This window comes from Botryllus schlosseri, chromosome 9, assembly GCF_051294905.1.
Source record: "Botryllus schlosseri isolate E-star chromosome 9, Bs_hap1, whole genome shotgun sequence".
Classification (NCBI taxonomy): domain Eukaryota; kingdom Metazoa; phylum Chordata; class Ascidiacea; order Stolidobranchia; family Styelidae; genus Botryllus; species Botryllus schlosseri.
The window spans coordinates 21,161,488-21,189,224 of NC_137244.1; the positions used below are offsets into that span (position 1 = coordinate 21,161,488).

The 27,737-nt window shown below is 39.8% G+C and overlaps 1 protein-coding gene across 1 annotated transcript; it reads right to left on the reverse strand.

The window, feature by feature from the left end:
• Positions 1–2,823: 2,823 nt before the first annotated feature.
• On the reverse strand, positions 2,824–26,839 carry LOC145447062 (uncharacterized). The gene is made up of 6 exons (XM_080325493.1): positions 26,360–26,839; positions 26,009–26,304; positions 25,738–25,903; positions 25,155–25,358; positions 24,314–24,456; positions 2,824–5,965 (listed from the first exon to the last, which is right to left on the reverse strand). Exons 1-6 carry the CDS (start codon positions 26,522–26,524, stop codon positions 5,581–5,583), a joined length of 1,359 nt encoding a protein of 452 aa, XP_080181619.1. The 5' UTR covers positions 26,525–26,839; the 3' UTR covers positions 2,824–5,580.
• Positions 26,840–27,737: the final 898 nt, after the last annotated feature.

Below are 27,737 nucleotides of genomic sequence, written 5' to 3' on the forward strand. Positions count from 1 at the left end.
CCATCTCGCGATTTCGGTGCGTTTATTAAGCCGATAGATTAGTCCGGAGTTCTCCTGAAATGGATATGGACAGTTTGACATCGGTATTTGGCGTCCAGTTTATGCATTACGGCTATGTCCGGGAATGCGGCCGTGGGCTACATAAGCAATCGAAATGCGGCCGTGAATAGCGAAAAGGTTTGTTTGTAGTCACCCTTGGCTTAAGCGGTGTCTTTCAAGAGGTAAGTGCACTGTGCTACAAGCCAGCAGATCAGGATCGGCCTAGTGTAAAATGACCAACGCCGTCTAATACCATTCATACTAAGACAACAGTAACCACAACCACCGATAGTCATGATCGCGGCCTAATAAGTTATAGCTTCTTTAAATTCCAATTCATTTCGCCGCAGCCCTATGTAGTCCGCGACTTCGCGTAGGACGCTGTGCAAGTACGCAAAATACTACTTTCTTCCGCCAAAACCTCTCGAACTCAATCATATTAGTTTGTTTTTCTGCATCGGAAAGTCATAACTGACTAGCTACAACGAACCATATCTACCAGACTGTAATAATATCTGCTCGATAAGTATCAAATGCCAATATTTGACTTGACTACTCGTTATCTACCCCGTGTGCGCGCTGTCCACTCCTGGAGTGATCAACTGATTATTATCCATTCGCAGAATGGCCTTGATATTTCTAAACCTAATCTGATACATTTATTGAGTATATACGCTGTGTTTCCTGGATACTATTCATGGATTAACAGAGGCTGATACATCATACACTTAAATTTGTTATCTTTCATGCCTGCAATGGTAAGTTGATAATATTAGACCACGGCACGTTGACGCTATTTTGTAATATATTAACCAATCACTTGAATTGCTACCATCATCATCTCCTTTACAATGGAACAATTATCGTAAAAGATTCAAGAACCTCGACGCTGAAGCGATGCGATTTACTACGAAAACATATAATCTTTCCATTCGCAGTCATGTTGCGCACGACAGTGGTAACAATTTCGGCGACTCAGTCTATAATTACGTCATCAATCTGGGCAAATATTTCAATATCGTCAGCACAGCAGACAACCATCCCCAAAATGTTTGGAAGCAAACAAAACTCTACGGGTGCGCGTGAAGGCTGCGGTCATGTGGTACATAATACACTATTTCATTACCGATTATTATCATAAGATTTATTACGTTCTGTCAGATATATATACAATTATATATACATTATACATACTTATACTATACAGGCTATACTCGCATTCAGAGTATGCCAAGTATATATCTGTAAGGAGTCTTACGCTTTGTCATGCAAGCCTTCGTGTCAAATTGATGGAAAAATTAGGAAATCATTGGTCATTTTGAATCACATTCTACTCAGCATGAGGGCAAGGGTATTCTCAAAAGTAAATTTATCTTAACGAGCTTGAACTTAATTTTGGTTTTAACGAGTTTAGCTGGCTTAGGTATACAGGCGCAAGTGTAATTTATTCATCATCATACCACTGGCATTTATTCTGCACCTAAACTATGTTGGTTTATTGGCAGGGTGTACAACGCCCATGAATTTATCGAACAAACTAATAAATCACCCAGAGTCTATCAACATTTTAGAAATCTCTTTCAACCTGCACGGTAATTCAACAGGCTTTATACTGTAGTATCCATATTTTTTGGGAGATTGAGCAACTATGTAAACAGGGCGTCCAACCAAAATCTTTTCTTCCGCCTCTTTAACGCTATGATAACTGAAATTGTATAATGGAAAACACACTTCGCGTTAATTCCGCAGATTCACAATATTGTGATAGGCACACGATACAAATTACTACACACTCGATAGAGTCTCGAGTGTCACGACAAATTAATTCAGTTATCAATTTTACATGGACGAAATTAAGGGCAGAAGTGGTCGACGAAACACACCTACCACACATGCTACGTCCAGGACCGTAACTGCCTCACCCCAACCCCCGATTGGGGGCCCGAGCTCGAAGGGGGCCCAAAATAATTTCGTGAATTAACATCAATAATACAGTTTTTTTGGGGAATTCATGCAACTGTTTCAAAAGTTTTTCGCTCTGAGCGCGATTTAGTGGTGTCAAATTTCTTGATTATTGGGTACCCTTCCCCCGAAAAAAATAAACATGAGTTATAGAAATGGGCATGCATTTCAGCGTCGGACATTACCACGCCATTACGCATCAAGACATATGAAGTTTTAGGCCGTGTAACATGCAACTCCGAGAAGTGTGTCAGAACGAGAAAACTTGGGCGGAGAAGGACTGCCCTTATGCTGACCGAAAACTTCGATATTTAGACATTACATGTTCAATTGTCCAATGTCCATAGGCGCATAAATGGCTGGCGCCAAATGTTCCTGTCCTGGCAATCTGAACCCTACAAGACAACTGCCATCCCCAGCGAAAAATGATTTGCAGTGCAGAAATACCAATTTGAAATCGTCTAATTTAGTACGTTTGTGCGATTTTAATATCTTTTGACATAGCAGACAAGGCCACGAAACACAATCCCGTAACGAAGTCATTATAGCAGCGGGTCCGCCCTAATAAGTTTAATTATTATTTACGCGCCTTACATTTCCAAGACGCATGACTCAGCTCTACCGCTAACTCTAATTACATGAGCAGAGAGAGGATAAAAAATTTACAGCAATATTTATGCCATTCCCGATCATATTGACCGATTCAATCATGAATTATAGAATTTTTCAAGCTTCGCGCCGTTTACGCGACACTAGCCGACTAACTATATATAAACAGTACAACAAATTTCGCTGAGAAGTAGCGGGAAAAAGGTATCGGGAGACGGGGGAAGTTAGGTTTATCACCCTAAGGGGCCCTGGACCAACGTTGGGGGGATGGGGGTGCTGACGAAGTGCTGTTACGGTCCTGGCTACGTCATATACGTTTCAATTCGCTTTTCGAGTACTGAGGGTGTAAGTCGGACCTCTCGGATTATCTCAGACGTTCATTATTGCTGCAAGAGCTGGTGGGCCAGGACTAGCAATCAAGCAGCTCCAGTGCAGGACCCAAGAGCAAGCTTTCTTGGAGAGCTACTCCGTATTACCCCTTTAAGCAAGCTGAAACACTATAGTAATAGGTCTCGTTTATCTCAAAGCTAAATGCGCCTGATCCAATAAACTCGGGCTTTCATTTGATACATTGTACTTCATTGTGGTTTGGATGCCGTAACTTTGTATCATGTTCTTTGATTGGCCATAGCCGTCATCACTGCGAAATCACTGGATTGTAAAAGATATGTAACAACGTATGTGTGACGAATATGACGACATGTGGCGCATTCAGTGTGTTGTATAGCCTACGGAGGGTAGAGTCTCAACTACACGATACATTCTAGCAAACTGCCAATTGCGAACAGCATGAATAGCGTGTTCCAAATCGACATACTGTACAAAATACTCTGCCGGATATGGATTTGTAGACGTTTCCCGAAGCATATTTCAAAAAACTACCCTGGTGGTTGCGGCCTTGAGGCCAATGGCAAAGCGAGAATTTCCGTTCGAATGTAATCGTGCGTTTTTTGTAATCTAACATTCTTGCACCGAAACGTAGTTGTATTTTGGCAGCACGTCGACCAGCACCTTATGAATGACAGTGGCATTACTTGGCTTACCCGCGGCGCTAGTACAGCTTAAAAGTGAAAATATTCTGGCAACTAGAGTCTAATCAAGAAAAAGACCGCCCCTTATTTTGGCTGGCACCACCATTTCCATTGTTATAGGATGCTTAATCTTCACAGTAAGTTAAAGATACCAGCGAATGGTTAGAGATTTGCCTGTATTTTCATGTCGCTAAATAGAATAATGTGAAACGGTGAGGCCTGAGAATGACACTGTTTAGAACTCGTTTAGATCTTGACGCGTTTCTCAAATAGGTCAACATCGCGTATGTAATGTATATTTAATCTGGTGTCTACTGTAACTTAAAGTAACTCGACGTTTGATATATCGGTAATCGGTAAAACTCTCTTTTTGATCACCCAACTAAACATAAATTTTCTCTGCCTCTGTATGTGCCTAACGTCAATCTTGATTAAACACCTCGATTCATCAATGCCTGCATGTTACTGCGTTTAAGGCGGTATGTCTGCATTTTTTAGGAGTAAAACATCACGTCAAACTCGTAAATCGATATAATCATAATCATCGGTTCCATTATTTTCACCCGCTCAAGACACAAAATGGACAATGGGATGTAATGAGCAGACCCGTGATTCAAGTACTCCGTACATATACCATTTGCTACTCAGTGATAGAAATTACACACCAGCGACTGACAGGCGAATACATAGCCCTATTTATGGGTAACGGTAATCCAAACAGCTACAAAGGGTGTAAGCCCGTAACTCTCGAAGTTCCAAGAAAACATGTCTTAGTTCATTGCGCGGTGACAATTGAAAATGCAAGACTGCCAACATGTGCCATTAATACACGAACTAACGGGTGCTTTTTTCCGCTATCACCGTAATTAGTCATCTATGACCGTCTTTTCCCATCGATTCTCCGCACAAGCGGCTGATTGCTAACTCAAGGGCAATGGGGCAGAATGGTCAGAAGAAGGAATACTCACACAATTACATGACCGGATCACATACACTACTCGCGCTCACTCGTTCTCCTTCCAAACATATTTTCAGATGATTAAATTCGGTATGGGCATCAGCACTTTCGCATGCAGTCTGCCCGCCTCTTCGAAACGAGCAGATGGATATTTATTTGTTTATACTTACTGGCTGTTTATTTAAATGATAAAATATCGATTATCATCATGGCAATTAATTCACCTTAAAGTATATCGCAAGGTAACCCCGATAATTGCTGCTAAATATAGATTCTATATGACGACAACATAGGTTGCGTAACTATCTTGAGTCCTTCCGTTGAAGAAGCAATGAACATTCAGTCTTATGTCTTACTCTAAAATAGAGAACACATTTTGTCAGAGGCGATTCAAAATATGTAATGTGTCGCAATATTAAACATATCATCTAATATTTAACGATAGCATGAAAACACATAGAAAATGGGTATATAATATATATTAATATGCTCAACACAGTGAGCCTACGAAATAAGACTATCCGTGTAACTCTTGGCCTATAGCATCGATGCGACATGCAGCAATACGGGATGGCCCTAGACCCTCACCCTCATATATAATATGCCACCGTGTGAATAATCCAGTAAACGGTATATATATAATACGATAAGTCCCGGTATTCCCTCCTCTCGGTGTAATTAATGTAATTATCAAGATGCTGAAAATGATCGTAGGCTCCCGACGTGTTATTGAAGGATGAACCTCTGATTTAGATTTTCCATAGAATCGATATCTATGTCACACACGTTACCGTCCGCGAACAAACATGCCTAATAAATTCATCCTTTGCTTGACATACAGATATACATATACGTTTCTCTATGAGCATAAAACCTCATACATATGGCACGAATGGAAATTGGAAATGCACAATATTGAACCTGGAGCCCCCACAACCAGATACACAAGTATTTTATTCGTTATACTAACCAAATGTTAATCTACGTTGCGTCCTGGCCCGCGGGGCGGCTCTTTTGTATCTGGTTCTCCTTCATAACTGACATACCGACTCGGCCTGAAATCTTGTTCTCCGGGTACAATGGCCTCGCAGTTACGCTACTGCTGCCTCGCCTCTTTCTGCCGGCCAAAGGATTCGCAGATTTCGAAGTTTGAGCTTTCGATTTGATGGTAGGTTTAGTTTGCTCCGGATAAACTTTCGATGGATTACTAGTGAAGTGCTTTTTCGGGTGACCTTTCCATTGTCTCTCTTTTCTGCGGTCTGATGGATTACGTCGCGCGGAGGGCGAATGAAGCAAACGAATATTGTGTCGATTGTCTAATTCTTTCATTCGCTCTTTCGTTAGTCGGACGGATTCTTGACAGTCCCTGGAAATTTGGAATGGCTGGGGTTCAGTTAAGTACATAGGACCAGCCTCGTGGAGATTAGTTAAAACACGTTAACACACACCCTGTCAATATATGCGTGTTAGCGATAAATTTAGTTGGGCGTAAATGTGAAAATTTGTGGTTAGACCTATTCTCAGAAGTCCAGTAAAACGAGCGGTGCTCCTCTTGCTTATATCTCCCTCTACACTCATATAGGTAGGACCTACACGAAAACAAAATCTACGTAGTTCAGAAAAATCAACGAATTCCGCCGGACTAGTTGACGACTGACAATTTTGAATCAATTCGAGCCAATCACCATTATGTCGGCGTTTTGTTGCTCCGTATATATTTAATCCCTATAGTTTCGTTATTTTGGTTACTTCACGGAAGAGGCGGTTGTGAGTCATTCACGGTTTAATGTTATTAATCCTCCGTTCGTAAGTGCATACTACATGCCTTCCAACGTCCTGATGTTTATCGAGCATCATTCGGAATATAATGTTATGTCTGATTTATACCGCGGTATAATTCTGAGGTTGGTTCATGGTCTCGTGTACCACCGTTATGGTGTGTTTTCGCTAAGAGTGTGCTAGTAACTTACTTACGCTAGAAATGGTCATAGTATGGTCAATTGGTCATTGATGCTACTTCTGTAAATCTAGGAGTATCGCATTTCAATATATGCTGAATATAGCCTATATGAAGTATAAGCGGGAAACAAGAAATTTGAAAATTGTTCAAGTATTGTATACTTGTATAGTTTTGAAAAGTTGATAGGAACGAAAACTTCCTGTCCTTTCATCATCAATATTATAGATACCAAAAGTTTTTTTTAACATGGGGTAAATCATAAATTTATACATTCCAAGCAGTAAATTTAACCTATCTAAGAGCCAAACAATAAATTGTAAATCTGAGCGTAGTTGTTTCCTTAGAAATATGACACATAAATATAAGCAGTTGCAATCTGTCGCTAAACTTCTTTCTCACCCCTATGGACCCTATCCCCTACCACCCACTCACATTTGTGGAACGTATGAAACAGCGTATCCTGAATCATAATTCAATCGAATATATTTGAGAAACTTGTCGGGAAAGCTATACCCCGTTGCAAAAGCAGGGTTACTGGAAAAATTGCAATTAATTAACCACACTCTTGCAAGAAGTGGATGGATGGTATAGCACAGCACAGTTTCCGTACAGCCCTTTAAATATTTCTGTGTTAATAAGAACAATACTTTACAAATCGCGACGCTTACATAGGGATGGTGTGAACCTCTGAAAGGTTCAGGTTCGTGTGAACGCGAACCTTCTTGACAGGTTCTGTGTGAACACGAACGTGAACCTCATGACGTCACGTGACGTCATATTGCTAATTCCAGCCCTGTGTTTCAGTGAACTGATAGCCTATATCAATGTACAATGTACAATTGTACATGTACACGATACTGAGCGACGACTCGGGCCACATAATGCTACAATGCTGACGTACATATGGACGTTTTAAACATCGCTAAATGTATTAACGGGGGCAATCGAATGATATAATAATCCCATAAAATCTATATCTTCCGTCGCTTTGCCAACAATTTCGACGAGGACTTGCAAGGAAATATAAGCTTACGCCTTAACGGTCTGTGCCAGACAGGACAATATATTCGGCGTCCAAGTATTTCTACGTTGATATTGAGCAGAGTATAAAACGGGTTTCTATATACTTACGACCGATATTACCCCAATAACAAGTTATACAGCAGTATAGCCAACACCACAATCGCACGGATTTTGTTTTTATGATGCAGTAAACATATCAAGTCAAGATTGACCCCGCACGCTTGCTAGAGCAAGCTCATAGCGGAGCAAGCTCACAGAAGATAGTCACTAAATATTCACGAACGTGAAGCTTGATATTTCGAGCAAACTTTTGTAACAAAGCAATTAAAATTTTTGAGATTGTCAAGGTACATGCTCGTTTAGGGTTGATTCAGAGTGCATAGTGTTATAATCAAGTAAACATTGTAATATATGAAAAGGTTCACAGAACCTTCCAAGGTTCGTTTGTGAACGTGAACCTCTAAATTTCCGAGGCTCACACACAGAACGCGAACGTGAATCTCACGTTCACACCATCCCTATATTACATCATGCCGACAATGACACACGGATCGGATGGAAAGATATGTCCCCAACCAGTGATGAGCACCGGAGCGGAGTCGGAGTGGACTCGGAGCGGAGTTTTGCCAATTTTGTGATACCCGGAGTGGAGTCGGAGTTTACAACAGATATTTTTCCGGAGTTTTACGGAGTATTGTAAGTTTTGCCCCCGATATCTTTGACCAGAAGACACTATTGATTACAAACCAAAACACAGACAGTTGACACCTTGTAAAGTTGTAATATGACGGGTAACATGCAAAAATGATTGCCAAGTGCATAAAAATCAGCCATCTGCACTGCAATTGGGGACTGGAGAGTAACCTAGTGATCTAGCAAGGCATTTCCGTTGAGCAGTGTCTGTAGTTCACAAAATTGAAGGCACCCAATATCATTCGCAGTGCATCATTTGCTCCCTGCCTTGAGATGCAGTCTTTGAATCCACTGCTGAATGTCACCATATTATGAGATAAGATCTCCAGAATCTTTCACGTTGCTGTCATTGCAGTCTTCTATAGTCACATTACATTCCTCCTTGCATATTTGTTTCGTGACTAATTTTCATGCTACCCCAGTAATTGTGCGAAACATTTACAATCAGCAACATACAGCGGGGCTTCCCTATGGTACAGCCTTTAGCTACCCTGATTCTTCCAGCAAGTTCATGATCATAACGGAATATATCCCATTATCCTGATGACATTCATAGTAATAGGTCCATTTTATGAAAATGTATTCCCAACGTTGGTATCAGTTGAAACAAGATAATATCCGATACCACTTTTGTGATAACTTTTCGCAACTGTCATCGTACTTGCAATTTGCAGTGAGAGATATCGATAATAAGTGTTACATCAATATTACCTTTATATCTGTGAGAAATATACATGCAACAAGCAAGTATCTGGATGGAAACAATAATAACTTATGCAATGTGTTACATGATTTAATGATTGCATTTCTGAACAGCCACACTAAATAACTACAACCGTCTGCACTGCTCGCATCAACTCAACTACGCTTCCTTCAATATTGATTGACGTAGTCAGTCATCCAGAACTCTTCTGAATTTTCGTCATGTAATGTTTGGTTTGATTGAGACATGACTTTGATGTGATAAGAAAAATCAGCACCGCAATCAAGTTTCTGCTGCTGGTCTGTCTCAGACTCCAAATTCCAGATATCATGTATCAGCTTCAAAATTGGAAGTCACTGGTCATTTAGTCAACTCCAAGGAGCGCCGATCGGTGCGTCAGTGATGCATCATGTATGTTTAGTGCAGTGCAGTTCCATCAACTGTTTCATGGCGATGCGGAACTTAATTTACTGAAACCTGTGATGTGATCGTCGATTTCAGTGGTGTTAGTGGTAGTTAGTTCGAACCGACTGGTCTTCCTTCGTCGTTTTAATATAATGGCTGAAGCACCGTCGACGTCAAGTGGGTTACTCACAAAGACGCAGAAAAAGAGTGACGTGTGGAAGGATTTCACTCTGATGCTGCATGATAATAACGGCCAGTATACTGGGTTTGCGAGATGTCAAAATTGCAATGCTCAGCTAAAGCATCACAAGTTGACAAGTGGTACGTCGCATCTTCGAAGACATATCGAAGCGTGTAAGAAGAATTGATCGCAGTTGAAGAAGAAAGTTCCTTTCTTCCAACAAAAAAGTAAGCAAGAAATCAAAGGAGAAGGTGATCATGGGGAACACTGATCGCCGGGTGGAGAATACCGAAGAAGTGCCGGTTTGCCGTGGTGTTGTGCAGAACACGTTTTGCCATCCAGATTTACAGTGAAACGTAAGTTGGATGAGGTTTTATCTTTGAAGCAGAAGCTGTCAGAGGAACTAAGAGTTGCTATCAAGTGTTATGGGCTGGCTGGCATCACCACAGATATGTGGACCGATCTAAAGGGTCGCAGCTCTATTAGCTTGACTGCCCATTTTGTTGGAGAGAACTTGACCCTCAGAAGTAATGTTGCGACTGTTCGGCAATTCACGGATACTAAAAAACTGGTATGAATATCAGACAGGCTATCGAAAACATCGATTGGGGTTCTTCGACAATGGTCTGAATATGTTTCGGAGACTGGACAAGATTCTTCGGGTTATCTCGGAGTCTGGGATTGAGATCCCCGGAGTCGGAGGGACTTTGCCTCAGAGACCAAAGTTGTCGGACGGACTCGGAGTCTCGAAAAGCAGACTCCGCTCATCACTGTCCCCAACGTAAAAGCGACGTAGTGAATTTAACTGTCAGCAGACGAGAGTAGTTAAGTAGATCGGTCGCGAACGGCTAATTTTTGCATGGGGTAGTATAGGCGGGGTGGCGAGCGGCTGGAAAACCGGGGGTGGCATGGTGACCCTTATGTCTTATGGCGGGGGTGGCATGGTGCCATTGTGTCTTATGGCTGCGGTGGCATGGTTACCTTTTCGGGTATAGGCTGCGGCGGCATGGTGCCGTGAAACTCGTGGTGGCATGGTGACCCTAATCTCTTATGGGTGCGCTCGCATGTCGCACTTTCGGGTATAGGCATCTCTCACACATCACATGGAAAACTCGTGGTGGCACATCACCCTTTCGGGTAAAGGCATCTCTCGCACGTCGTACTTTCGCATGTCGTGCTTTCGCGTATAGGCTGTGTTGGTGATTCACCATGTGTTCTTATGGGTGCGGTCGTGATTCGTACTTTCAGGCATCTCTCGCACGTCGTACTTTCGCATGTCGTGCTTTCGCGTATAGGTTGTGTTGGCGATTCGCCATGTGTTCTTATGGGTGCGGTCGTGATTCGCCTTTTTTGCTATAGGCGGTGGCGGTGATTCGCCTGAAAACCCGGGGTGGTGACTCGCCTTTTTTGCTATAGGCGGTGGCGGTTATTCGCCATGTATTCTTACGCGATATGTGTTCGCGACACGCGACATGTGTTCTTATGGGTGCGGTCGTGATTCGCACTTTCAACCATCTCTCGCGTGGTGTTGAATAGTCACCAACAATAACCGCACAAACGGAAACGTGGCTTGCAAGAGGATTAAGCAGTGCGACCTATATTTCGAATGACCTGCGCGCTGAATTGTTTCACAGCCAACCGCGGTGGTCGTGACTCGCCTTTGTTACTATAGGTGGTGACGGTGATTCGCCCGTCGTGTATTCTTACGGGGTCTGTGGTGACTCGCCACGTGTTCTTATGGGTGCGGTCGCATGCGGCTATTGCGTCTTATGGCGGGGGTGGTGAGCGGCTATTGATGCTAACACGAAACCCGGGGTGGCGAGCGGCACTTATTTCTTATGGCGGCGGGTCTTATTTCTTATGGGTGCGGTCGTGATTCGTACTTTCGGTATAGACTGCGGGCGGCATGTCGTACTTTCAGCAAAAAAGGTGTGAAATAGTTTGCCAAGTCTAGGAATCACTTGCAAGGTAATATTTTGGTATTTAGTTTACCACAGAGCCGGCGTAGACGGCGATTCGAATATCAACAATAACAACGCTCACGAATTAACACTTCAAATAGCTGTGAAATAGTTTGCAAAACCCCGCGATCGCTGACAAGATAATGTCTCGGTCATAACCATCTTTCACGACTTGGTGTCATAACCATACCGATCGCTTACGTGGTGAAATTTTAGTAATCAGTTTGTCACAGTACTTGATATCGCTGGTAAGATTTAACAAGTAACGAATAACAGACCGCGGTAACTTGAATAGCGACAAATTGTCACTTATTTCCGCTCTAACTCTAATCCTTTGTGAAGTGAACGCTTATTCAAAAGGGTGTGATATAATTTTAAAATCCAACGACCACTCACCGGATAATACTTCAGACATAGCAATTCCTCATACCCGCCTACAAGGTAATATTTCGGTAATTAGTTTGTCACAGAACCGTCGCAGGCGGTGATTGGAAAACCGACAATTTGTCACTCGCCCGCGATCGCTATATGTTTCACGCCTCCAGAATAGTGGCTGACTTTAGTTGCGTGATAAGATCCATGAAAATATTCAATCAATGTGTTAGTTTATCAACTTGAAATGAAACTCACTACACAAATCAAGTTGATTCGTATCTGAATGTTTTAAATCGGTACAACTCTAATCCTTTGACAAATACCTTACCGCGTTTTTGTTGAATCGAACATAACCCGAATATTACTGACGCCGACTTTCAGCCACATCGAATTATTCGCACATTCCGCGCCACTGTTTTCACACTTATAGAATCAATACCAACTATAACTCTACAAGAATCAAGAATCACAAGTATGTGCATTACACAGTTATTGTCTTTATTAACTTGAAATCAAACACTTAACAAAAACACACAACTAATCATTTGGCAACTCTAGCATTACCAAAAAATTCCAGTATTGTTGATTGAAAATCCTTGAGTCATTATTATCAAAAATGTTATAGTACCGCATCGGAATCCATTCGCGGGATGTACTAAAGTTAAATCCAGATAATCCAAAATGAAATATTTGGACTTTGACATAGTCTGAATTGAAATATATTGACAAACATGACTACCAACTTTGATCCAGTCACATTTCAAGATCATACTTTGAAACAATCCCTGAAACTTACAACTCTATTCACGACTGAGTTTTCCGTTTATCAAATAGAGTTTCAGTAAATACTATCGCGATATTTTAATGTGTTACTACACACAATAGAATCAATCAATGAAATAGCACCTGTTGTAAATATTTCTAACTTGACAACCACTTGTGCGTACCGCGATCGACTTGCGACGCGATGAGTTAAATCGGAATATTTCAATCTATTTGTCGAAACCTTGAACAAACTATCAGGTTATTTTTTGTTGTAATCGAGTGAACGGAAATAGTATTACGTCTCAACATTTTAGCATCTTCCCATAAACAAAAGAGTAAAATACAAAAAACCTTGTCAAGTCAATCCGTTTGTAACTTACCCAACCAAAGCAAAAAGTATCCTTATGAAAAGTAGACAAGACTACGCCAGTAATCACTACAATCCAAAATCCATAACAAGCTCGGTTGTATTCATATCCCTACGACGCGTCTTTTGTTTTTCAACTGTAAAAGTCGTTACTATTTTGCAAGACAAAGTAATTACTACTTGATATATTTTATAAACCAAAGTAAATACTACTCGGTGTGTGGTTTGAGATTAACATATTACATTTGAGTATACCGGATTTGAATGCCTGACCAACGTAGTTGAGAATTCATTTCTTACAATCAAACGCCGGTTTTACATTGAAAGGTATCATACTGTAAACATAAGGATTGACACATTGATTTGATATATGAGATTTTGTAATGCTCGACCACGACTTGATTATTAAATTATTCACGATAATAAGACCCGATGTTGTGGTAAAGGTTATTAGAAAATATCACTTTTGACATCGAGTACCAGTCGAAGTGGGTGAACAATAACACCGAAAATGATAAATGCGTTTCGTGCTACTATTGATACAAGTTCATTTCTATCAGGTGAAATAAACGCCATCACAAAACTCAGAGCATGCAAAGGTCTTGATTGATATGAATTTCGATTTGTGTCTTATGATTTTAGAAATATTATGATTCGTTAAACCAAAGTCGTATGTCCGATTATTAATTGATTGGAAACTTGATCACGTACCTCGATCATTACAGAAGATTATAACCCCATTGTCCGACAATCTTTTACAAAAGGATCGGAACCAAGTAACCCAAGTCGTTGCCGTCGCATAAACAATTTGTACGACGTTTGATAATTGTACCCTATACGTTGGTGTACTAGAGATATTTGTAAAACACACTCTGGTAAAGAAATCGAAAAGATATCCTACACCTAAATCTGATAAAACCATTTTGCACTTTTTGTTCGTCAGTAGTATCCATTTTAATTTTCCCATTTCCTCTCGTCAAAGTAGATGTAATCATAGTCACTAAAGAACTTACTTGGATGTGTTTGAATTCTAGACATAGTTATGATTTACTCAACGCAAGACCCAAGAACAACCGTAGTTAACAACCGTGCACACATATCCAAAATATCGCACACTCCGCTATTCCTAAAGTACAAACACCCGATACAAAATATCACTTGTTGCGGCATCATCTTCACAATATCACCATTTTGTTTATGTCAATTAGTTACTTTGTATGTTATCCCACAACTCTTACAAAAGTACGAAGGATATTAACATCGCACTAAGTAATTAACTTTACTCGATATTCTCGCATTACGAAACTAAAGAATGGTTGGTTAGACTCTACAAACTGTTTCGATATCACAAGACCTTTATTGTCTGAATGGGTGTTCATGTATCTTAATAATCAAATAGTTCAACACAGAACTAGTACTAACAGAAACATCAGAGTTGTTTACACAAAAGTTTGTATGTGTACAGTATGCGAATACCATGTGTAAGTCCAGCACAATTGCAGTATCCATTCGAGTTTAGTCAACACAAATTTATTACAACGGAGCCACGTAAACTTTCGTGAAAGAAAAGCATCCTCACTTCCAGAGGGTTATGTCAACACCATAGCAGTTCCCCAACAACAAAGTACATATGTTTCTAGCCACGGTCCTTACATCTTTCACATAGATCAATCTACTTTGCTAACGAAAAGTGCTGAGTCATCACATGATCGCTCTCACAACAAAACAGCTAGTAGATATTATCATTCAAAATATTCCTAACCCTTTACACACCAGTGACAAATCATACAACGAATATGCTTTGCGGGTCGAATTGTTGTTCAGTGTCAAGTCTACCTGTTGAAACGTACATTAAACAGCGCAATCCAATTAAAACCACGAATCTATTTTCATTTCGTCACATACAGAAAAATAAATTTTCTTTCTCCAACACATACTTGTAACCAATCGCTTTCATTAAACACACAACACCATAAAAGTATTTACTTTCTACAACACAGACATTCCGATGTAGTCAAGAAATATTTTTATTAATCAAAATCATCGATTTCTGTTCACGGCGTTAGTGTGTGCATGTCATACCTGTGGGCCCCGTATTAAAATGGACACGACACGACTGACTGTAAGGAGATAGAAGTCTATCACATCGATTTACATGTGGTCTTCGCTGCGGTTTCAAAAAATGAATCATCTCTTTTGCATTGATCTAGACCGAGCAAGTTAGTTAATGGCCATGATTGTGTTTGTCATATGCGAATGATAGGGTTACTGTCAAATCTACATACAACAATCTTCTGACGATCATAATAGCAATTTCATTTTCCGCCCCTTCATAATTGTACAACTCGGTAACTACGTTTAACAAGACCAATCACACTACCGGCGTTGAACACAAGATACCTACCCAAGTAAAAATATCATTCTGGTTTGGACAACTGACGTTTACCTGTGTAAAATTATCATTTTCACTTGGAGGTCCACCGTTACCTAACTAAAATACCATTGTCCTTTGGAGATTTATCGTTTACCCAGTGTAACAATCCCCTTTTCACTAGGAAATCTATTTTTGGCCTGAATAACAAACCCCTTTTCACTTGGAAATCTATTTTTGCCCTGGATAACAAACCTTTTTCATTTGGAAATATATTTTTTCTCTTGGTAACAAACCTTTTTCACTTGGAAATATATTTTTTTCTCTTGGTAATAAACCTTTTTCACTTGGAAATATATTTTTTTCTCTGAGTAACAAACCTTTTTCACTTGGAAATATATTTTTTCTCTTGGTAATAAACCTTTTTCACTTGGAAATATATTTTTTCTCTGAATAACAAACCCCTTTTCACTTGGAAATCTATTTTTTCTCTGGTTAACAAACCTTTTTCATTTGGAAATATATTTTTTCTCTGGGTAACAAACCTTTTTCACTTGGAAATATATTTTTCCCCGGGTAACAAACCTTTTTCCCTGAGCAACAAACCTTTTTCACTTGCAAATATATTTTTTCCTGGGTAACAAACCTTTTTCACTTGGAAATATATTTTTTCCCTGGGTAACAAACCTTTTTCGCTTGGAAATATATTTTTCCCTGGGTTACAAACCTTTTTCACTTGGTGATCCGTCGTTTACCTGAGTAAAAATATCATTTTCCTTTGGGGATCTGGCGTTTACCCAGTGTATCAATGCATTTTCTCTTGGTCATCTAGCTTTTCCTAGAGTAACAAAACCATTTTCATTTTGAAATCTGACAACCACACCGACAATTTGATATTTTTGTATTTTCTTACAGCGAACAGCGACAAAATATACACCAACAACGACTCCGATACATATGTCTAATCAAATATTCACTTGTGTTGGTGCATCCCATCAAAATCGTCGGTTAACCACATGCAATGCGCTCTTGTACACAGAAATGCATGTTTTGGAAAATTGGACAATAGGCTTCGATAGTTCTGTGATGTCCGGGTTCGTGCTTTGGATTTTCCAGAGTCAAAATGTCTGAATAAAACACCTCCTTGACGATGGTTGGTACGTGGATAACGGTGTTCGGAAAACGGTTGGATTTATGTCACCCATCGCGATAACAATTCCAGGTCGAGTTTTCCCCCGCGCGTTTACTATATGGGTGGGTGGGTATTTGTGATGAGTGGTGCTTAGCTGCTAAGGCTTTGTGCACCAGAAACCGCGTTTACTGCTTATTCCTTAAATCCCTTGTTATATGTCTCTTCCTGTCAATATAACATAGTCGATCGATACATTTCTGTTCCTTCTACGTCAATAATACAAGCGTCATTCCAATGCATCGCTCGAATGTAAGGTTCGTCGGGTGTAAAATCCATGTCAAATAACACCAAAGTGTGCTTTCCGTGTTTTATTATTTCCACCGACGCTTCTTGTCTGTGTCGTAACACTATGGTGCGGGGAGTTGAAAAACGGAGGATTGTGAAACGGATTGACATGACCAACAGAATCGACGTCAATAGCCTTGTGACGATGTCTTTTCAAAATGATACCGATCTCTTGTGGCGATGACCGTTTAGAAATGTCACCGAACGAACTGAATCCTTACGATGATGTGTTTTATGATTGCGTGTGAAATCGTGAGGTAGTGTTCTATTGTGGTGTACGATTGCAGTCTTCATTCCACAGAAACACACCTTATTGGATCACAGTATCAGTCCGAGATTTGCATAATCACTGTTCACGATATTTGTCTGGAGATTGCAATCATTTCGAGCACCACTTCGATAGTTCACCATGGTCAAACGCTGCAGCAGAAAACTTCGGTGTGGACAACACATTGATCGATGTATCCAATTGGTCTGGGTGGTCTGTCCGGAGATAGGGCCATGACTATCTTGTAATGTTACAACACGATAACACCATCGAGTAAATCAGTGAACGGTGTCGAAATATCGATGTAATAGCGCGGACTCAGAGTCATTGCAATGTGGCTTATTGGTATTGTTATCGGGTGTGATGACATTCGATCTACATCAAAACTACCGGCTATGATAATGTCTGTGGATCGATGTTTGTATACCAACACATTGCATGCAATGTCACACACCTCCATTTACGCGTATACTGATGTGGGCAAACAAGCGCGACGTATGTCTGGATGGTATTTTTTCGTGCGAACACAGGGTGTAACATGTTTACTTTGAATATTGTTCATTGGTTTATCGATTCAGAGTTGATATCCGGATCCGGTTACATACTTATCAGGGTTTCCGATTTCAAACTGAATGTCGAGACATACATTGACCAATAAAGACACAATATAGTAAACGCGCGGGGGAAAACTCGACCTGGAATTGTTATCGCGATGGGTGACATAAATCCAACCGTTTTCCGAACACCGTTATCCACGTACCAACCATCGTCAAGGAGGTGTTTTATTCAGACATTTTGACTCTGGAAAATCCAAAGCACGAACCCGGACATCACAGAACTATCGAAGCCTATTGTCCAATTTTCCAAAACATGCATTTCTGTGTACAAGAGCGCATTGCATGTGGGTAACCGACGATTTTGATGGGATGCACCAACACAAGTGAATATTTGATTAGACATATGTATCGGAGTCGTTGTTGGTGTATATTTTGTCGCTGTTCGCTGTAAGAAAATACAAAAATATCAAATTGTCGGTGTGGTTGTCAGATTTCAAAATGAAAATGGTTTTGTTACTCTAGGAAAAGCTAGATGACCAAGAGAAAATGCATTGATACACTGGGTAAACGCCAGATCCCCAAAGGAAAATGATATTTTTACTCAGGTAAACGACGGATCACCAAGTGAAAAAGGTTTGTAACCCAGGGAAAAATATATTTCCAAGCGAAAAAGGTTTGTTACCCAGGGAAAAAATATATTTCCAAGTGAAAAAGGTTTGTTACCCAGGAAAAAATATATTTGCAAGTGAAAAAGGTTTGTTGCTCAGGGAAAAAGGTTTGTTACCCGGGGAAAAAATATATTTCCAAGTGAAAAAGGTTTGTTACCCAGGAAAAAATATATTTGCAAGTGAAAAAGGTTTGTTGCTCAGGGAAAAAGGTTTGTTACCCGGGGAAAAATATATTTCCAAGTGAAAAAGGTTTGTTACCCAGAGAAAAAATATATTTCCAAGTGAAAAAGGTTTGTTGCTCAGGGAAAAAGGTTTGTTACCCGGGGAAAAATATATTTCCAAGTGAAAAAGGTTTGTTACCCAGAGAAAAAATATATTTCCAAATGAAAAAGGTTTGTTAACCAGAGAAAAAATAGATTTCCAAGTGAAAAGGGGTTTGTTATTCAGAGAAAAAATATATTTCCAAGTGAAAAAGGTTTATTACCAAGAGAAAAAATATATTTCCAAGTGAAAAAGGTTTGTTACTCAGAGAAAAAAATATATTTCCAAGTGAAAAAGGTTTATTACCAAGAGAAAAAATATATTTCCAAGTGAAAAAGGTTTGTTACCAAGAGAAAAAATATATTTCCAAATGAAAAAGGTTTGTTATCCAGGGCAAAAATAGATTTCCAAGTGAAAAGGGGTTTGTTATTCAGGCCAAAAATAGATTTCCTAGTGAAAAGGGGATTGTTACACTGGGTAAACGATAAATCTCCAAAGGACAATGGTATTTTAGTTAGGTAACGGTGGACCTCCAAGTGAAAATGATAATTTTACACAGGTAAACGTCAGTTGTCCAAACCAGAATGATATTTTTACTTGGGTAGGTATCTTGTGTTCAACGCCGGTAGTGTGATTGGTCTTGTTAAACGTAGTTACCGAGTTGTACAATTATGAAGGGGCGGAAAATGAAATTGCTATTATGATCGTCAGAAGATTGTTGTATGTAGATTTGACAGTAACCCTATCATTCGCATATGACAAACACAATCATGGCCATTAACTAACTTGCTCGGTCTAGATCAATGCAAAAGAGATGATTCATTTTTTGAAACCGCAGCGAAGACCACATGTAAATCGATGTGATAGACTTCTATCTCCTTACAGTCAGTCGTGTCGTGTCCATTTTAATACGGGGCCCACAGGTATGACATGCACACACTAACGCCGTGAACAGAAATCGATGATTTTGATTAATAAAAATATTTCTTGACTACATCGGAATGTCTGTGTTGTAGAAAGTAAATACTTTTATGGTGTTGTGTGTTTAATGAAAGCGATTGGTTACAAGTATGTGTTGGAGAAAGAAAATTTATTTTTCTGTATGTGACGAAATGAAAATAGATTCGTGGTTTTAATTGGATTGCGCTGTTTAATGTACGTTTCAACAGGTAGACTTGACACTGAACAACAATTCGACCCGCAAAGCATATTCGTTGTATGATTTGTCACTGGTGTGTAAAGGGTTAGGAATATTTTGAATGATAATATCTACTAGCTGTTTTGTTGTGAGAGCGATCATGTGATGACTCAGCACTTTTCGTTAGCAAAGTAGATTGATCTATGTGAAAGATGTAAGGACCGTGGCTAGAAACATATGTACTTTGTTGTTGGGGAACTGCTATGGTGTTGACATAACCCTCTGGAAGTGAGTATGCTTTTCTTTCACGAAAGTTTACGTGGCTCCGTTGTAATAAATTTGTGTTGACTAAACTCGAATGGATACTGCAATTGTGCTGGACTTACACATGGTATTCGCATACTGTACACATACAAACTTTTGTGTAAACAACTCTGATGTTTCTGTTAGTACTAGTTCTGTGTTGAACTATTTGATTATTAAGATACATGAACACCCATTCAGACAATAAAGGTCTTGTGATATCGAAACAGTTTGTAGAGTCTAACCAACCATTCTTTAGTTTCGTAATGCGAGAATATCGAGTAAAGTTAATTACTTAGTGCGATGTTAATATCCTTCGTACTTTTGTAAGAGTTGTGGGATAACATACAAAGTAACTAATTGACACAAACAAAATGGTGATATTGTGAAGATGATGCCGCAACAAGTGATATTTTGTATCGGGTGTTTGTACTTTAGGAATAGCGGAGTGTGCGATATTTTGGATATGTGTGCACGGTTGTTAACTACGGTTGTTCTTGGGTCTTGCGTTGAGTAAATCATAACTATGTCTAGAATTCAAACACATCCAAGTAAGTTCTTTAGTGACTATGATTACATCTACTTTGACGAGAGGAAATGGGAAAATTAAAATGGATACTACTGACGAACAAAAAGTGCAAAATGGTTTTATCAGATTTAGGTGTAGGATATCTTTTCGATTTCTTTACCAGAGTGTGTTTTACAAATATCTCTAGTACACCAACGTATAGGGTACAATTATCAAACGTCGTACAAATTGTTTATGCGACGGCAACGACTTGGGTTACTTGGTTTCGATCCTTTTGTAAAAGATTGTCGGACAATGGGGTTATAATCTTCTATAATGATCGAGGTACGTGATCAAGTTTCCAATCAATTAATAATCGGACATACGACTTTGGTTTAACGAATCATAATATTTCTAAAATCATAAGACACAAATCGAAATTCATATCAATCAAGACCTTTGCATGCTCTGAGTTTTGTGATGGCGTTTATTTCACCTGATAGAAATGAACTTGTATCAATAGTAGCACGAAACGCATTTATCATTTTCGGTGTTATTGTTCACCCACTTCGACTGGTACTCGATGTCAAAAGTGATATTTTCTAATAACCTTTACCACAACATCGGGTCTTATTATCGTGAATAATTTAATAATCAAGTCGTGGTCGAGCATTACAAAATCTCATATATCAAATCAATGTGTCAATCCTTATGTTTACAGTATGATACCTTTCAATGTAAAACCGGCGTTTGATTGTAAGAAATGAATTCTCAACTACGTTGGTCAGGCATTCAAATCCGGTATACTCAAATGTAATATGTTAATCTCAAACCACACACCGAGTAGTATTTACTTTGGTTTATAAAATATATCAAGTAGTAATTACTTTGTCTTGCAAAATAGTAACGACTTTTACAGTTGAAAAACAAAAGACGCGTCGTAGGGATATGAATACAACCGAGCTTGTTATGGATTTTGGATTGTAGTGATTACTGGCGTAGTCTTGTCTACTTTTCATAAGGATACTTTTTGCTTTGGTTGGGTAAGTTACAAACGGATTGACTTGACAAGGTTTTTTGTATTTTACTCTTTTGTTTATGGGAAGATGCTAAAATGTTGAGACGTAATACTATTTCCGTTCACTCGATTACAACAAAAAATAACCTGATAGTTTGTTCAAGGTTTCGACAAATAGATTGAAATATTCCGATTTAACTCATCGCGTCGCAAGTCGATCGCGGTACGCACAAGTGGTTGTCAAGTTAGAAATATTTACAACAGGTGCTATTTCATTGATTGATTCTATTGTGTGTAGTAACACATTAAAATATCGCGATAGTATTTACTGAAACTCTATTTGATAAACGGAAAACTCAGTCGTGAATAGAGTTGTAAGTTTCAGGGATTGTTTCAAAGTATGATCTTGAAATGTGACTGGATCAAAGTTGGTAGTCATGTTTGTCAATATATTTCAATTCAGACTATGTCAAAGTCCAAATATTTCATTTTGGATTATCTGGATTTAACTTTAGTACATCCCGCGAATGGATTCCGATGCGGTACTATAACATTTTTGATAATAATGACTCAAGGATTTTCAATCAACAATACTGGAATTTTTTGGTAATGCTAGAGTTGCCAAATGATTAGTTGTGTGTTTTTGTTAAGTGTTTGATTTCAAGTTAATAAAGACAATAACTGTGTAATGCACATACTTGTGATTCTTGATTCTTGTAGAGTTATAGTTGGTATTGATTCTATAAGTGTGAAAACAGTGGCGCGGAATGTGCGAATAATTCGATGTGGCTGAAAGTCGGCGTCAGTAATATTCGGGTTATGTTCGATTCAACAAAAACGCGGTAAGGTATTTGTCAAAGGATTAGAGTTGTACCGATTTAAAACATTCAGATACGAATCAACTTGATTTGTGTAGTGAGTTTCATTTCAAGTTGATAAACTAACACATTGATTGAATATTTTCATGGATCTTATCACGCAACTAAAGTCAGCCACTATTCTGGAGGCGTGAAACATATAGCGATCGCGGGCGAGTGACAAATTGTCGGTTTTCCAATCACCGCCTGCGACGGTTCTGTGACAAACTAATTACCGAAATATTACCTTGTAGGCGGGTATGAGGAATTGCTATGTCTGAAGTATTATCCGGTGAGTGGTCGTTGGATTTTAAAATTATATCACACCCTTTTGAATAAGCGTTCACTTCACAAAGGATTAGAGTTAGAGCGGAAATAAGTGACAATTTGTCGCTATTCAAGTTACCGCGGTCTGTTATTCGTTACTTGTTAAATCTTACCGGCGATATCAAGTACTGTGACAAACTGATTACTAAAATTTCACCACGTAAGCGATCGGTATGGTTATGACACCAAGTCGTGAAAGATGGTTATGACCGAGACATTATCTTGTCAGCGATCGCGGGGTTTTGCAAACTATTTCACAGCTATTTGAAGTGTTAATTCGTGAGCGTTGTTATTGTTGATATTCGAATCGCCGTCTACGCCGGCTCTGTGGTAAACTAAATACCAAAATATTACCTTGCAAGTGATTCCTAGACTTGGCAAACTATTTCACACCTTTTTTGCTGAAAGTACGACATGCCGCCCGCAGTCTATACCGAAAGTACGAATCACGACCGCACCCATAAGAAATAAGACCCGCCGCCATAAGAAATAAGTGCCGCTCGCCACCCCGGGTTTCGTGTTAGCATCAATAGCCGCTCACCACCCCCGCCATAAGACGCAATAGCCGCATGCGACCGCACCCATAAGAACACGTGGCGAGTCACCACAGACCCCGTAAGAATACACGACGGGCGAATCACCGTCACCACCTATAGTAACAAAGGCGAGTCACGACCACCGCGGTTGGCTGTGAAACAATTCAGCGCGCAGGTCATTCGAAATATAGGTCGCACTGCTTAATCCTCTTGCAAGCCACGTTTCCGTTTGTGCGGTTATTGTTGGTGACTATTCAACACCACGCGAGAGATGGTTGAAAGTGCGAATCACGACCGCACCCATAAGAACACATGTCGCGTGTCGCGAACACATATCGCGTAAGAATACATGGCGAATAACCGCCACCGCCTATAGCAAAAAAGGCGAGTCACCACCCCGGGTTTTCAGGCGAATCACCGCCACCGCCTATAGCAAAAAAGGCGAATCACGACCGCACCCATAAGAACACATGGCGAATCGCCAACACAACCTATACGCGAAAGCACGACATGCGAAAGTACGACGTGCGAGAGATGCCTGAAAGTACGAATCACGACCGCACCCATAAGAACACATGGTGAATCACCAACACAGCCTATACGCGAAAGCACGACATGCGAAAGTACGACGTGCGAGAGATGCCTTTACCCGAAAGGGTGATGTGCCACCACGAGTTTTCCATGTGATGTGTGAGAGATGCCTATACCCGAAAGTGCGACATGCGAGCGCACCCATAAGAGATTAGGGTCACCATGCCACCACGAGTTTCACGGCACCATGCCGCCGCAGCCTATACCCGAAAAGGTAACCATGCCACCGCAGCCATAAGACACAATGGCACCATGCCACCCCCGCCATAAGACATAAGGGTCACCATGCCACCCCCGGTTTTCCAGCCGCTCGCCACCCCGCCTATACTACCCCATGCAAAAATTAGCCGTTCGCGACCGATCTACTTAACTACTGACGAGACGACCGCTAACCCTCTCACCAAATTGCAGATGCGGACTTTGCCACCAAGCACGTCTGTTTGATATCAGTCTCATTATCCTGACGATGACCATGACGAAGTACAGCCAGCTCTTCTAAGCTCCCGCGCGTTGATTCGTGAGATCGAAGTCCTTGGAGACAGCACTAGACGACATATCGTATGTCTTGTTCGCTGTTGCATACCGATTTAGTCGCAACAACAGACGTATACATATAGATATTGTTTAACCAGCACTCGATTAACGCATTTGGAATTATATCGTAAACGCGGAAAACATGTAGAACGCAGAACAGTATATACCAGGCGTTGGGCACAAACCATTTGTAATGATGTTTCAAGGTCACCAAACGACATCTGGTAGGACTGACTTTTTCAGGAACTACACAACATATCCGCTGATGTAGACCTTCTTATTCGTGGTCCTTGTCAATTTTACAATCATAGAATGACTCACCTTGGACTCGATTCTTATTTTCGTTGGACGCAGTGCGAACGCGAGTCATTGCACATCATCGAAGTCGTGCCACATGGTCACCGACCATCGGTCACGCTCGTGGTTTTGTGACGAATTAAGAAATATTTTCATTAAACTATAGTCGAATGGCTCTCATTTCTAATATTACAGCATACCAAATCCGAGCCGTAATACTATCAGAAGTAGTAAGAGCGAGTATAAACATGAATTCAGTTTACGAAACTACAATGAAATCATTTATCGGGGTGAGTTAATAATTTATTATTGCGGAATACATTTATCTTTGCAGAAATCGTGAAAGAAATGCTCATAACACTCATTTGAAAAAATATCTAATTGTTTTATTAAGGCCAATTCTTTTTATACCTGCAATGAATCAAAAGAATCGTCGGATCTTCCACCCCAACGTATTCCCGGGTTGTAAGGAAATGCGTACTTGGAATTCAAGTCAACTGTTACTGTTCGTACGCGGTCAATAGCTTTAGTGCCCTTGCTTTTCCGTCGTTTAGATATGGCATCCTTCACAGATTTTTTGAGTCCGGATAGAATTGAAACGCAGTCTTCTAAATACTGAGATTTCGAAGATTTCACGCACGGTGTATAGCCATAGCATTTGGACACGGGAATTAATTAACATTTTACAAGTGAACATGAGAAGGAGATAACTTCCATCCGTTCATTAACCATGATGGAATTTGCCAGTGAAATGACGTTATAAATATTACAGCGATCTCAATAGAAATATGACACAACGTCAATCGCAAGTTCAATACAGCAATGATGTCTTTTACCAGCCTTGTCGATCATTTATAAAACCGAATGTGATTACTCATTTGTTTTCCATTACGACTGGAAATATGTTCTGGGTTGGGCATGGGCTATTGTTACCAATTTCAACTCCGATAATATTGACGTAAAATTTATTACCTTCATAGGTTGGTATACTGACCCTCGAGGCTTTATCTAATGCATCTTTTCGTCGTGCCAATCGGTCCCGAATAGCTGCTCGGTCGTCTTTCAGCGATAAAAGTATGTCTTTGACATCGATAGATTCCAACTCAGTGAAACACTTGTAGTCTCTCAATGAATAACCAGTCGATCTGACACTAATTCGCCTGTGTTAATCAAGTAGAATTTACGTAGTTAAAGAATAGGTGTAGATATTGCATAGTAAAATCATATTTGAGTGCAACTGCAAATAGAAATTGATTGGTACTTACTTTCTAAGAGGTTGACTTGTTCTGTTTGTATAAGTATCTTCTTTGTTTTTCCTATGACTCGATTTAAACGATTGATTTAACATAACTTTTGGTCCATCGTTGACATTTGTGTACTTTGTCGAATCAGATTGGTTCCTCTGCTGAAGCAGTACAACTGAGTCCGATGAAGCAATCGATAATCCTCCATTTTCGGACAATGTGTTCATCTCTGTCTGTGATTTCACGTCTTCTACAGTTCTACCTGTCAGCTGGCTTCGGAGTTTTGTAATCACCGACTTTTGCTTCTGCTTGAGAAACTACAAGGCAACTCAAGGTCTCAAAGTAATATGAATCGGGAAGTTATATCGTTACCTTCCAGAGAAACCCTAAAATTGCGCTGAGCGCGATACACGTGCATAGTATTCCGATTGCGACTTCAGTCGTTGAAAGGCTATTTGCTTTCCCGGCTCCATTCAATCTGGGACGGGCTGCTAGAGAATATGTGGAGTTGTCAACAGTAATTTCATCATCAGCCATTATTAGAAAGTGATGCAGTCCCACCAACTTCGTGACAATACCATGTAACGTACAGATGTTGTGACGATGTCTGTATTTTAGTTGTTTGCACAACTGCTCTTAGGGGGTGTTGTAATCATCACGTAAAGCGTTAAGTGTGCTGCTGTGGGATAAGATTGTACGATATTATGGAATGTTGTATCAAACAATAGTTTCATATTGCTAAACGTTCCTCATTATATTACTGTATAAGCCTATTGACTGTCTCTGATTAGTGGTTTTGTCGCGTAATCATAAATATAAACACAAACTTGTATATTTGAGTATCAAGAAACAGCTGGCGTTAAAATCACACGAAAACAACAACATCAATGAAATATTATAATGTTGTGATAAATAGTATATATTCGCAACTTGATGATTCTACACCAGTGCTTCTTAACCGGGGTTTAAACCAACCCGAACGATATCTTAATATATACATAAATCATTCAAACATGACCTATATGCAATCCCGTATAATTAAAATGTAGATAAAACAATCGAAGTGTAGCTCTTGTGTATGAGTCAGCAACTAATTCAGAGATGTAACCTACCGATTTTCTCATTACACACTATATACTGATTACAAGAACACACACTCTACTAATAAATATTGGTCAGAAACGAAATTTGGGAAGTAGTGAAATAGCATATGTCTACATACACTTACTCAAGTATTCATGGACTAGTACATGCAATCTTTCTTAATCATTTGTTCGACCCACTACAATTTCTTTTAATCTTGTCAAGTGGAAAGTAGCGTTTCGTTATATTTACATCAATTTTACAATTTTATAAAACCAGACGATGTATTTACTCTGTTACAGTATCATGGTTTATTCATAAAATTGCATCAATTTGTGACTGCATCACGAAGATGCATAATGCTATTTTCTCCCTCTATGCAACTGAATTGTAATTTGCAAATAATGTCCAATTTTATCTATATCAGGGGTGGCCAACCTTGTCGGCCATAGGGCCACATGAGATTTATGAACCATTGCGCTGGCCACTTGAATGTTGATGACCACTTTTTAGTCGTCCGACAGAAGCGAACCGAATTAAGTAACGGTGAAAACAATACTTATATTACTACGCTTTAAAATTGATAACAATTATGTCAAGAAAACTTTGTGTGCAACTGTGCAGTGTGAATTCGTGTCCTGGTCGCGCGAGGCGCGAAATAATTTTT